Source organism: Palaemon carinicauda, chromosome 31 (assembly GCF_036898095.1).
Source record: "Palaemon carinicauda isolate YSFRI2023 chromosome 31, ASM3689809v2, whole genome shotgun sequence".
Lineage (NCBI taxonomy): Eukaryota > Metazoa > Arthropoda > Malacostraca > Decapoda > Palaemonidae > Palaemon > Palaemon carinicauda.
In genome coordinates, this window is record NC_090755.1 from 87,054,254 (window position 1) to 87,069,253 (window position 15,000).

General features: G+C 33.6%; 1 protein-coding gene and 1 long non-coding RNA gene across 2 annotated transcripts in view; one reads left to right on the top strand and one right to left on the bottom strand.

Moving 5' to 3' along the window:
* LOC137625049 (uncharacterized) overlaps nucleotides 1-15,000 on the top strand; it is a 98,658-nt gene that overhangs the window by 17,523 nt on the left and 66,135 nt on the right. The gene's annotated exons all lie outside the window — the stretch shown is intronic.
* Nucleotides 244-2,359, bottom strand: LOC137624612 (uncharacterized). The gene is made up of 2 exons (XM_068355575.1): nucleotides 2,277-2,359; nucleotides 244-1,495 (listed from the first exon to the last, which is right to left on the bottom strand). Exons 1-2 carry the CDS (start codon nucleotides 2,283-2,285, stop codon nucleotides 563-565), a joined length of 942 nt encoding a protein of 313 aa, XP_068211676.1. The 5' UTR covers nucleotides 2,286-2,359; the 3' UTR covers nucleotides 244-562.

Below are 15,000 nucleotides of genomic sequence, written 5' to 3' on the forward strand. Positions count from 1 at the left end.
ATTCTAGTTGTGCTGTAGCGAACCATACCACTGTTCCTATAGGTAAGCAGGAATTAGATGCATTTTTGCATTCTTCACTGCTGTTTTGTAAATAAATGGTTATTTGTCATGCACCGCCTTGCTATCCTTCATTCTTTACCAATTTGATTTGATTTTTGAACAGCTTTTACCATATTTCGAAGAGATGCAATTTTCTCTATATGTTACATTTTTACCAACACTGGAGGATTCATACAATCAAAATTATTTTTTAAAAGTTTTATTATAGTGTTGTTAGGTAACTGCTTATACAAAATTTTGAGAATTCAAATCCAAATCAAAACAATCGACTATATCGGCGCGATAAGAAACATGATAGTTTTCGAAGTTTTCGTTTAGTTAATGATGAAAAGAATTTTTTCATAATCTAGGCTACGGCGGTACCAGCAGTTATCTACAATCGGACGACGACACCTTAAAGAATATCTGACGGCAGCAATCTCCAAGGGGTCTTTCCTATCTCCTCGTTTCTCGGAGAAGTTTCGATAAAATTACATATGTACAAGATGATCACCTTACGGCCTTAGTGGACGAGTCCGACACCAAGATCGACGTGCTTGTGGACGACGGGGTGGCTGACAGTGTGGTGCACAACAGGTGAAGTGATCTGCTTGTGGATCACAGGCCTATTGACAGTATGGTGCACAACAGGTGAAGTGATCTGCTTGTGGATCACAGGCCTATTGACAGTAGTCTTAAGGACTGGGGAGGTGATCTCCTTGTGGATCACGGGCCTGTTGACTGTGGTCTTGACAACTGGGGAGGTGATTTGCTTGTGGATGACGGGTCGGTTGACGGTGGTCTTCACGACTGGGATGGTGACATCCTTGTTGATGACAGGTCTGTTGACAGTAGTACGCACAATGGGCTGAGTGATGTGCTTGTCAATGACTGGTCGGTTGACGTGAGTGCGAACAATAGGCTGGGTGATGTGCTTGTCAATGACTGGTCTGTTGACGTGAGTGCGCACAATAGGCTGGGTGACGTGCTTGTCAATGACTGGTCTGTTGACATGAGTGCGCACAATAGGCTGGGTGACGTGCTTGTCAATGACTGGTTGGTTGACGTGAGTACGCACAACAGGCTGGGTGACATGCTTGTTGATAACGGGTCTGTTGACAACGGTGCGCACGATGGGCTGGGTTACGTGCTTCTGGATGACAGGCTGGTTAACAAAAGTGTTCACGACAGGGGCAGCATCGACGATTGCGTGGCCACCGTGGAGGCCAAGTCCACCATCGTGGAAGCCAATTCCACCATTGTGGATGCCAATTCCACCATTGTGGATGCCAATTCCACCATCATGGATGCCAATTCCGTCATGGATGCCAATTCCATCATGATGGATGCCAATGCCACCACCGTGGATGCCAACTACACCACCATGAATACCACCAAGTCCGTCATGAATAACATCACAAGACACGGACACCACCAAAATCAGGAGAGGAGAAAGCTGGAAGGAAAGGATAAGAGAAACAATGAGGAAAACGATGAAAGAGTTATTTGTGTGAATTATCTAACAACCTCATTGTCATGAAATATATCGTTCATTTCTTCAACTAATGGGATTTAGTAAAAACAACTTTCATAATAATGAAATTCATAGAATCTATTGAGTTAAGAATTAGATCTTTGTTAACTGGGACAGACAGATTGATTTGATTTATTGTGATTTCGCATACTTGAACAGGTGAGCACACTGTATATATATATATATATATATATATATATATATATATATATATATATATATATATATATATGTGTGTGTGTGTGTGTGTGTGTGTGTGTGTGTGTGTGTATGGTCATATATTCATCACCTAATCTCTAATACAAAACTCCGAGTAAATTTATATATCTCAAGTTATGATCATAATAGTAAAAACCCTGGTTAACCTATTACAAATTTTGGGTCTTCCTATTCACATATACTTTATATATTAGTTCAATTAATTGCTAACTATATTTCTAAGTCACAAATGCAAAAGCTAAACTATTTATTATTATGATAGTTTATAAAAGTAATAGAAAGGTAAAAGAAAACTATCTGAAGAACTGGTTGAACTCTGATAAACTATTCAAGAAATGTCATTGATTTTTTCTTGAACTTCTTTGAACTTCTTCGAAATGAAATTGTAAAATAGAAAAAAAAATTGGAACAATAGTTGATGATTTTTTTAAATTTTAAACTTCACATTACTTCTTTAGTCCAGAATAGAAATGCTTATACTTACGAATTTCATCTTGAACACCTTCTATGAGCTGCTGGGTTCACCAAAAGCTGACTAACTGGATGCTTCTGTCAAGAAGTCGTGACCTTATATACTTTGCCAGACAACAGAGTTGCCAAATGATGAATTAAAAAACGTTCTTTTCCTCGGTACCTTTATTTACTTCATCAAAGGCTGAATTTTGGAGGGAATTAGACGCATTATAATGTTTACATGGTGAGGGAAGATGGTCTACCTTTTTTCTAACTATTGAGAGTGCTGATAGATTTAAGTGATTATAGTTACATAATCGAGTTAACTAAGGAAGAGCAAAGTAAATGGAAATGAAGGCCACCCGGTGGGCAATACTTTTCCCTCGTTTTTTTCACTTACGCAAGGAAATGATTCTTTCTAATAGGTGCTAGGGAGAGAGAGAGAGAGAGAGAGAGAGAGAGAGAGAGAGAGAGAGAGAGAGAGAGATCGCTCTCACCCCATGCAGATGTAAAGAAACTCACGTGCCTATATAGATTTGCTAACATCTTGATGTCTTAATTTTCTTGGCCGATATTTTCCGCGAAGCTTTTTTGTTTATTGCCATATTTTTCCCCTGAAAGTATTTAGACATTGCGAAAAATACGTTTAATTCTTCTTACTGGTTGAACACACCGTAACCGCGAAGACGCTTTTTTTTTTTCGCCATATTTTTCCCCTGAAAGCATTGAGACTGCGAAAAATACGTTTAATTCTTGTTACTATTTGAACACAGTAAACATTTGTATGATCTCGAAGGATAGGATGAATTTTTTTGCCACGCAAATTTGACCGAAAAATCATACAGCACTTTTGTTTATCATAGGCTCAAAAAATTTTTAAATCCCAATTTCGCCTTTTTGGGTTCACTATAGGAGTAGACATCTTTACTTATTTCTAATCAATTGCGAATTCTCACAATACCATTTACACAACAAGCCAATGCTTCTGCCTTAACTTTTGTACCTTAGTAAATTATATTCAGTGTTTACAATTAATTATATTCAGTGTTTACAATTAATTATATTCAGTGTTTACAATTAATTATATTCAGTGTTTATAATTATTTATATTCAGTGTTTACAATTAATTATATTCAGTGTTTAGAATTAATTATATTCAGTGTTTATAATTAATTATATTCAGTGTTTACAATTAATTATATTCAGTGTTTATAATTAATTATATTCAGTGTTTATAATTGACTATTTTCAGTGTTTACAATTGATTATATCAGTGTTTACAATTAATTACAATTCAGTGTTTATGATTAATTATATTCAGTGTTTACAATTAGGTATAAATTTTCTGGACAGTTTAATCGCAATGTTATATGTTGTTTTTTAGCATTCTTTTAGATCACTTTTATGGTTAATTACTTTATTCCAGTGTTGTTTTTTTAATATATTGACCTTGAAGTTTTTCTAATAATAATATCACTAAGTAAACATCGAAGCTAAATATATATATATATATATATATATATATATATATATATATATATATATATATATATATATATCTTCCAAATATTTCCAGACTTATAACTACACGGTCTCTCCCCGTCCCCATACGTAGGGGGGGAAAGGAAATAGTCATACCCTGGTGTGAGGGTGTGCGTGTGTGCATCCGATTATAGTTTGAAGAGCAAATCCGAGTGGAAATTGAAATAGAAGACATTTCGCCTTGCCAATATTGCTTCACTGATATTAAGATAGCAGGCATTTTTCTTCACGGAAATTGAGATAGCAGGCATTTTTCTTCACGGAAATTGAGATAGCAGGCATTTTTCTTCTCGGAAATTGAGATAGCAGGCATTTTTCTTCTCGGAAATTGAGATAGCAGGCATTTTTCTTCTCGGAAATTGAGATAGCAGGCATTTTTCTTCACGGACATTGAGAAAGCAGGCATTTTTCTTCTCGGAAATTGAGATAGCAGGCATTTTTCTTCTCGGAAATTGAGATAGCAGGCATTTTTCTTCTCGGAAATTGAGATAGCAGGCATTTTTCTTCACGGACATTGAGAAAGCAGGCATTTTTCTTCTCGGAAATTGAGATAGCAGGCATTTTTCTTCTCGGAAATTGAGATAGCAGGCATTTTTCTTCTCGGAAATTGAGATAGCAGGCATTTTTCTTCTCGGAAATTGAGATAGCAGGCATTTTTCTTCTCGGAAATTGAGATAGCAGGCATTTTTCTTCTCGGAAATTGAGATAGCAGGCATTTTTCTTCTCGGAAATTGAGATAGCAGGCATTTTTCTTCTCGGAAATTGAGATAGCAGGCATTTTTCTTCTCGGAAATTGAGATAGCAGGCATTTTTCTTCTCGGAAATTGAGATAGCAGGCATTTTTCTTCTCGGAAATTGAGATAGCAGGCATTTTTCTTCTCGGAAATTGAGATAGCAGGCATTTTTCTTCTCGGAAATTGAGATAGCAGGCATTTTTCTTCACGGATAATGAGAAAGCAGGCATTTTCCTTCGCTCATTTTGAGATAGCAAGCATTTTGCTAAATATCAAGCCATCTTTCTTGACGGGTCGTGTACACAAGTATACCATAAAGTTAATCAATCCAATATTAGTGAATAACTTGGGCAAATTTGTGTATAGAATAGTAAACTAGTACAATAGTAATATTGGTAATGACGATAGTGAATTAAAGGGGTACTCAGTAGAGCGCAGACCTCCACCGCGGCAGCTTATTTCTCGACCTTTTGCTCGACCTTGACCTTGACCTTTGACTTAACATGTGTTAATTGGCGTGGATTTTCATACACTCAAATATGAACCAAGTTTGAAGTCTATGTGACTTATGGCTATTTATGTGAATTTGACATTTTGCTTGACCGTGACCTTGACCTTTGACCTTGACCTTCCAAAATTTAATCATTTCCAGCTTTTTGAATAACAGTTAATCCCTGCAAAATTTCATTACTTCTACGATTTAAATTGTGGCCAGGAACCTGTTCACAAACAAACATACACACACAAACACACAAACAGGGGCGAAAACATAACCTCCTTCAAACTTCGTTGGTTGAGTTAATAAGAGGCTTAACAAAATTATATTCTAGTTTCTGATATCAAGAAAAGACAAGATATTTACAAACTAACAGTCCAGGAGAGAGAGAGAGAGAGAGAGAGAGAGAGAGAGAGAGAGAGAGAGAGAGAGAGAGAGAGAGAGAGAGAGAGAGAGAGAGAGAGAGGCTTCTGAATGATTTTGATTAGTCTCCCACGAGAAAGTAAAGTTTTTAAACACCCAAAAAAGAAGACCCAGGCCTATGTGGCTGAGGACTATGAAGTGTGAAGTCGGAGATGATGAATGGAGAATTATTGAATTAAAAGCTCAAGATAGAGACGACTGGCGAAATCTAACTGAGGCCCTTTGTGTCAATAGGCGTAGGAGGAGATGATGATGATGACTGGAGAAGTATTGAATTAATATCTCAATATAGAGAGGACTGGTGAAATCTAACCGAGGCCCTTTGCGTCAATAGGCGTTGGAGATGATGATGATGATATTAAAAAAAAAAATAGAAGAAAATGTTTATTTGTTATTTGAAATATGAATTAATTTTTCTTTTTTTTTCCTTGCTACATTTTATGAAAGGTGTTATGAAATGTTTTTGAATATCCAGAGAAACCTTTTTATATATATCGAGCAATTTTTTACCGTTTTTTAATTTCCCACTATATAAAGCGCGGTTATACACGATCGAACCGCTCGTCGAACCTGGTTGTCGAACCTGTTTGTCAAACTGTTCGAAGAGGTGGAATCGGTCAAAACGCATAAGGCTTGTGGACATTGAAGCCCCGCCCACAAAGGTCAGGCCAGAACAGACTTTCTACGAACGTGTTCGACAACCAAATACGCTCGAACATCACTTCAATCACTTGGTTGTCGAACCGCGTTCGACGAGCCATTCGACCGTGTAAACTTGCTTAAGGTATTAATTCCAATTTTTTTTTAATGTTTCAATATAATTATTATAATTAATCTGACTTGTCATTCAGATGACTGGAGGGAGAACACGCAAAAAAAAAAAAAAAAAATAGAAGAAATTATTACGTCATTTAGATCATATTTCTATAATACGAGTATGCGCGACCCGTCAGAAATGACGGTGGAATATTCAGATAGTTATGCGCACACACGCACTCCCTCTCACCAGGGTATGACTATTTCCTATCCCCCCTACCTATGGGGACGGAGAGAGACCGTGTAGTTATAAGTCTGGAAATATTTGGAAGATATATATATATATATTTTATATATATATATACATATATATATATATATATATATATATATATATATATATATATATATATATATATGTATATATATATAAATTCAGCTTCGATGTTTACTTAGTGATATTATTATTAGAAAAACTTCAAGGTCAATATATTAAAAAAAAACAACACTGGAATAAAGTAATTAACCATAAAAATAATCTGATATATTCTCTCTCTCTCTCTCTCTCTCTCTCTCTCTCTATCTCTCTCTCTCTCTCTCTCTCTCTCTCTCTCTATATATATATATATATATATATATATATATGTATATATATATATATATATATATATATATATATATATATATAGAGCAATACCGCTGATCGTGACCGGATTAATGATGATGACAGACTTTAGTCTGATCGTTCACAAGCAAACCAACCAAGTACGGGTGTCCCTGACTAGTACAGCTCTGCTAATCATAACGATACAAAAACACTTTCACCACATTGAGGTATCGTCTTACCTATGAATTCAATTACATAAGTTTATGTAATCATTGTATCACACAGATGTTCTCACCAGTTCAAAAACAGGAACCAAAATTTGTAAACATTAATTAAACCGAATCATAGATTGGTTAGTTAACCTTGATATAATGTAGATTTGAGTGACCTTAACACCTATGGAGTAATAGACAAATATTTACTTAATCAACTCGGAAGATCCATTAGAAACGGGTTGAATTAAAGGATGATTTTTATTTATGGTTAATTTCGATTTTGTTAATAACATTGTATATAAATAGTTATTATCATTAACTGATTATAGCTGGTCATTCATTAGAAACAGGTTGAATTAATTGATGATTTTTTTATTATGATCAATTTCGGTTTTGTTAATTTCAGTGTATATATATATATATATATATATATATATATATATATATGTATATATATATGTATATATATAAATATATATATATATATATATATATATATATATATATATATATATATATATAAATATATATATATATATATATATATATATATATATATATATATATATTTATATATATACATACATACATATATATATATATATACATACATACATTTATATATATATATACATACATACATTTATATATATATATAAATATATATATATATATATATATATATATATATATATATATATATATATATATATATATGTATGTATATATATACATACATTTATATATATATATATATATATATATATATATATATATATATATATATATATATATATATATGTATATATTTATATATATATATATATATATATATATATATATATATATATATATATATATATAAACATATAGTTATATCTTGAACGTAACTATAAAGTTAATTTCATATGTCAAATAAAATATCCTTAATGTATTTCATCAAAATTCTATAAGAGGTTGATACCACATATACAAAAGAATTTGTAATTATAAGAAAATATATACATTTAGAACGTTAAGATATTTTGAGGGGCAGATGGAGATGGTTTGGGCATGTTTTTCGCATTCCCCAAGAGAGATTAGTTCACCAGACTTGTAACTGGGCTCCACAAGGCACTAGAAGAGTTGGAAGACACAGCCCTACATGGCTGAGGACTATGAAGCGTGAAGTAGGAGATGATGAATGGAGAAGTATTGATTTGAAAGCACAAGATAGGGACGACTGGGGAAATCTAACTGAGGCCCTTTGCGTCGATAGGCGTAGGAGATGATGATGATGATGATAATGATAATATTTAAAAGAGAAAGATAAAAGTGATTACAAAATAGCTTATTCTCGAGTCTTCTGACAATTTATCAACTCATCTTTACTTTTCGGAAATAAATAAAAGTTATTTTCTACAAAATTTCAAGGTGATGATGATGATAATGTTTAAAAGACTTAAAAAAAGGCTTAAAATATAGATTATTCTCAAGTCCTCTGACCATCTATGAATTAATGTTTTCTTTTCAGTAGTAAATAAAGGTTATTTTCTACAAGACTTCGAGGGGACTTCCGATCATTTGGCCCCTTTTCAAGTTACCTGTCCCCATGAATAAATTTTCCTTCCAACCATTTTTTTTTTACACGGGTCTTTAGCAACTTTTGAAGAGTAAGGTTTATGTAGGATATCCAGTTTTTCAGCAGAGAGAGAGAGAGAGAGAGAGAGAGAGAGAGAGAGAGAGAGAGAGAGAGAGAGAGATCGCACCAGCTTCGATCTAGATATCAATGTTGAGGTGTAGCCCGATCTAGGTATATACCTACACAATGGGGTGTAGCAGCGAGAAGAATAAGTGATAAACACATTCCAGTTGGAACACCTACTTGTAAGTTATTTCTTCATTCCATTCCAGAATGTTATTGATAAAAAAATAGAACAAGAAAACGAGTTCAGCAACCCGTGTGTGGTTTTAGTTGCTAAGAACATTCTCTCTTCAGTGCGAGCAATGACACTTGCCATTGTTTATTATCGATTTAGATTCGCTGTTCGAGTTCTCATTTCTGATTCAGATTTGCTGTTCGAATTCTAATTTCTGATTCAGATTGGTGGTTCGAGTTCTTTCTGATTCAGAATCCCTGTTCGATTTCAAATTTAGATTTGGGGTTCGAATTCTCATTTCTGATTCAGATTTGCTGTTCGAATTCTCATTTGTGATTCAGATTTGCTGTTCAGTTTCTTTCTGATTTAGATTCGCTGTTCGAGTTCTAATTTCTGATTCAGATATGCTGTTCGAGTTCTTTCTCATTCAGATTCGCTGTTCGAATTCTAATTTATGATTCAGATTCGCTGTTCGAATTCTAATTTCTGATTCAGATTTGCTGTTCGAATTCTCATTTCTGATTCAGATTTGCTGTTCTAATTCTAATTTCTGATTCAGATATGCTGTTCGAGTTCTTTCTCATTCAGATTCGCTGTTCGAATTCTAATTTATGATTCAGATTCGCTGTTCGAATTCTAATTTCTGATTCAGATTTGCTGTTCGAGTTCTAATTTCTGATTCAGATTTGCTGTTCTAATTCTAATTTCTGATTCAGATATGCTGTTCGAGTTCTTTCTCATTCAGATTCGCTGTTCGAATTCTAATTTATGATTCAGATTCGCTGTTCGAATTCTAATTTCTGATTCAGATTTGCTGTTCGAATTCTCATTTCTGATTCAGATTCGCTGTTCGAATTCTAATTTCTGATTCAGATTTGCTGTTCTAATTCTAATTTCTGATTCAGATTTGCTGTTTGAATTCTAATTTCTGATTCAGATTCGCTGTTCAAGTTTTAATTTCTGATTCAGATTTGCTGTTCGAATTCTAATTTCTGATTCAGATTTGCTGTTCTAATTCTAATTTCTGATTCATATTTGCTGTTCGAATTCTAATTTCTGATTCAGATTTACTGTTCGAATTCTAATTTCTGATTCAGATATGCTGTTCGAGTTCTTTCTCATTCAGATTCGCGGTTCGAATTCTAATTTCTGATTCAGGTTCGCTGTTCGAATTGTAATTTATGATTCAGATTGGCGGTTCGAATTCTAGTTTTTGATTCAGATTTGCTGTTCGAATTCTCATTTCTGATTCATATTTGCTGTTCGAATTCTAATTTCTGATTCAGATTTGATTCGCTGTTCGAGTTTTAATTTCTGATTCAGGTTCACTGTTCGAATTCTAATTTCTGATTCAGATTCACTGTTCGAATTCTAATTTCTGATTCAGATTCACTGTTCGAATTCTAATTTCTGATTCAGGTTCACTGTTCGAATTCTAATTTCTGATTCAGGTTCACTGTTCGAATTCTAATTTCTGATTCAGATTCACTACTCGAATTCTAATTTATGATTCAGATTCGCTGTTCGAATTCTAATTTCTGATTCAGGTTCACTGTTCGAATTCTAATTTCTGATTCAGATTCACTGTTCGAATTCTAATTTCTGATTCAGATTCACTGTTCGAATTCTAATTTCTGATTCAGGTTCACTGTTCGAATTCTAATTTCTGATTCAGGTTCACTGTTCGAATTCTAATTTCTGATTCAGGTTTACTGTTCGAATTCTAATTTATGATTCAGATTCACTGTTCGAATTCTAATTTCTGATTCAGATTTGATTCGCTGTTCGAGTTTTAATTTCTGATTCAGGTTCACTGTTCGAATTCTAATTTCTGATTCAGGTTCACTACTCGAATTCTAATTTATGATTCAGATTCGCTGTTCGAATTCTAATTTCTGATTCAGGTTCACTGTTCGAATTCTAATTTCTGATTCAGGTTTACTGTTCGAATTCTAATTTCTGATTCAGAATCCCTGTTCTAATTCTAATTTCTGATTCAGATTGGTGGTTCGAATTCTAGTTTCTGATTCAGATTCGCTGTTCGAATTCTAATTTATGATTCAGATTCACTGTTCGAATTCTAATTTCTGATTCAGATTCGCTGTTCGAATTCTAATTTCTGATTCAGGTTCACTGTTCGAATTCTAATTTCTGATTCAGGTTCACTGTTCGAATTCTAATTTCTGATTCAGATTCACTGTTCGAATTCTAATTTCTGATTCAGATTCACTACTCGAATTCTAATTTATGATTCAGATTCGCTGTTCGAATTCTAATTTCTGATTCAGGTTCACTGTTCGAATTCTAATTTCTGATTCAGGTTTACTGTTCGAATTCTAATTTCTGATTCAGAATCCCTGTTCTAATTCTAATTTCTGATTCAGATTGGCGGTTCGAATTCTAGTTTCTGATTCAGATTCGCTGTTCGAATTCTAATTTATGATTCAGATTCACTGTTCGAATTCTAATTTCTGATTCAGATTCGCTGTTCGAATTCTAATTTCTGATTCAGGTTCACTGTTCGAATTCTAATTTCTGATTCAGGTTCACTGTTCGAATTCTAATTTCTGATTCAGATTCACTGTTCGAATTCTAATTTCTGATTCAGGTTCACTGTTCGAATTCTAATTTCTGATTCAGGTTTACTGTTCGAATTCTAATTTCTGATTCAGGTTCACTGTTCGAATTCTAATTTCTGATTCAGATTCACTACTCGAATTCTAATTTATGATTCAGATTCGCTGTTCGAATTCTAATTTCTGATTCAGGTTCACTGTTCGAATTCTAATTTCTGATTCAGGTTTACTGTTCGAATTCTAATTTCTGATTCAGATTGGCGGTTCGAATTCTAGTTTCTGATTCAGATTCGCTGTTCGAATTCTAATTTATGATTCAGATTCACTGTTCGAATTCTAATTTCTGATTCAGATTCGCTGTTCGAATTCTAATTTCTGATTCAGGTTCACTGTTCGAATTCTAATTTCTGATTCAGAATCCCTGTTCTAATTCTAATTTCTGATTCAGATTGGCGGTTCGAATTCTAATTTCTGATTCAGATTCGCTGTTCGAATTCTAATTTCTGATTCAGATTCACTGTTCGAATTCTAATTTCTGATTCAGATTCACTACTCGAATTCTCATTTCTGATTCAGATTCACTGTTCGAATTCTCATTTCTGATTCAGATTCACTGTTCCAGTTCTAATTTCTGATTCAGATTGGCGGTTCGAATTCTAATTTCTGATTCAGATTTACTGTTCGAATTCTAATTTATGATTCAGATTCGCTGTTCGAATTCTAATTTCTGATTCAGGTTCACTGTTCGAATTCTAATTTCTGATTCAGGTTTACTGTTCGAATTCTAATTTCTGATTCAGAATCCCTGTTCTAATTCTAATTTCTGATTCAGATTGGCGGTTCGAATTCTAGTTTCTGATTCAGATTCGCTGTTCGAATTCTAATTTATGATTCAGATTCACTGTTCGAATTCTAATTTCTGATTCAGATTCGCTGTTCGAATTCTAATTTCTGATTCAGGTTCACTGTTCGAATTCTAATTTCTGATTCAGAATCCCTGTTCTAATTCTAATTTCTGATTCAGATTGGCGGTTCGAATTCTAATTTCTGATTCAGATTCGCTGTTCGAATTCTAATTTCTGATTCAGATTCACTGTTCGAATTCTAATTTCTGATTCAGATTCACTACTCGAATTCTCATTTCTGATTCAGATTCACTGTTCGAATTCTCATTTCTGATTCAGATTCACTGTTCCAGTTCTAATTTCTGATTCAGATTGGCGGTTCGAATTCTAATTTCTGATTCAGATTTACTGTTCGAATTCTAATTTATGATTCAGATTCACTGTTCGAATTCTATTATCTGATTCAGATTCACTGTTCGAGTTCTAATTTCTGATTCAGATTTGCTGTTCGAATTCTAATTTCTGATTCAGATTTGCTGTTCTAATTCTAATTTCTGATTCAGATTGGCGGTTCGAATTCTAATTTCTGATTCAGATTCACTACTCGAATTCTAATTTATGATTCAGATTCGCTGTTCGAATTCTAATTTCTGATTCAGGTTCACTGTTCGAATTCTAATTTCTGATTCAGGTTTACTGTTCGAATTCTAATTTCTGATTCAGAATCCCTGTTCTAATTCTAATTTCTGATTCAGATTGGCGGTTCGAATTCTAGTTTCTGATTCAGATTCGCTGTTCGAATTCTAATTTATGATTCAGATTCACTGTTCGAATTCTAATTTCTGATTCAGATTCGCTGTTCGAATTCTAATTTCTGATTCAGGTTCACTGTTCGAATTCTAATTTCTGATTCAGAATCCCTGTTCTAATTCTAATTTCTGATTCAGATTGGCGGTTCGAATTCTAATTTCTGATTCAGATTCGCTGTTCGAATTCTAATTTCTGATTCAGATTCACTGTTCGAATTCTAATTTCTGATTCAGATTCACTACTCGAATTCTCATTTCTGATTCAGATTCACTGTTCGAATTCTCATTTCTGATTCAGATTCACTGTTCCAGTTCTAATTTCTGATTCAGATTGGCGGTTCGAATTCTAATTTCTGATTCAGATTTACTGTTCGAATTCTAATTTATGATTCAGATTCACTGTTCGAATTCTATTATCTGATTCAGATTCACTGTTCGAGTTCTAATTTCTGATTCAGATTTGCTGTTCGAATTCTAATTTCTGATTCAGATTTGCTGTTCGAGTTCTAATTTCTGATTCAGATTCACTGTTCGAGTTCTAATTTCTGATTCAGATTTACTGTTCGAATTCTAATTTCTGATTCAGATTCTCTGTTCGAATTCTAATTTCTGATTCAGGTTCACTGTTCGAATTCTAATTTCTGATTCAGGTTCACTGTTCGAATTCTAATTTCTGATTCAGATTCACTGTTCGAATTCTAATTTCTAATTCAGATATGCTGTTCGAGTTCTAATTTCTGATTCAGATTCACTGTTCGAATTCTAATTTCTGATCCAGATCCACGGTTCGAATTCTATTATCTGATTCAGATTCACTGTTCGAGTTCTAATTTCTGATTCAGATTTGCTGTTCGAATTCTCATTTCTGATTCAGATTCACTACTTGAATTCTAATTTCTGATTCAGATTCACTGTTCGAATTCTCATTTCTGATTCAGATTTACTGTTCGAATTCTCATTTCTGATTCAGATTCACTGTTCGAATTCTAATTTCTGATTCAGATTCACTGCTCGAATTCTATTATCTGATTCAGATTCACTGTTCGAATTCTAATTTATGATTCAGATTCACTGTTCAAATTCTAATTTCTGATTCAGATTCACTGTTCAAATTCTAGTTTCTGATTCAGATTTGCTGTTCAAGTTTTAATTTCTGATTCAGATTTACTGTTCGAATTCTAATTTCTGATTCAGATTCACTGTTCGAATTCTAATTTCTGATTCAGATTCACTGTTCGAATTCGAATTTCTGATTCAGATTCACTGCTCGAATTCTAATTCCTGATTCAGATTCGTTGTTCGAATTCTAATTTCTAATTCAGATTGGCTGTTCGAGTTCTTTCTGATTCAGATTCACTACTCGAATTTTAATTTCTGATTCAGATTCACTACTCGAATTCTAATTTCTGATTCAGATTTACTGTTCGAGTTCTAATTTCTGATTCAGATCTCCTGTTCGAATTCTAATTTCTGATTCAGATTCGCTGTTCGAATTCTAATTTCTGATTCAGATTAGCTGTTCGAATTCTAATTTCTGATTCAGATTTGCAGTTCAGTTTCTTTCTGATTCAGATTCACTGTTCGAATTCTAATTTCTGATTCAGATTTGCTCTTCAATTTCTTTCTGATTCAGATTTGCTCTTCAATTTCTTTCTGATTCAGATTTGCTCTTCAATTTCTTTCTGATTCAGATCTCCTGTTCGAATTCGAATTTCTTTCCACTGCTAACCGTCAATTAGTGCATTTCTTCAATTAACGAGTTTTGTAATTAACACTCTATAAAAAGCATCCCTGTCTTCCCCCCCCCCCCTTTAGCTAAGCCAATTTAGGCTTCTTTCCTGTTCCTATCACGTTCAATTCATCGTATATATCAGTATGCATTTTTCATATCGC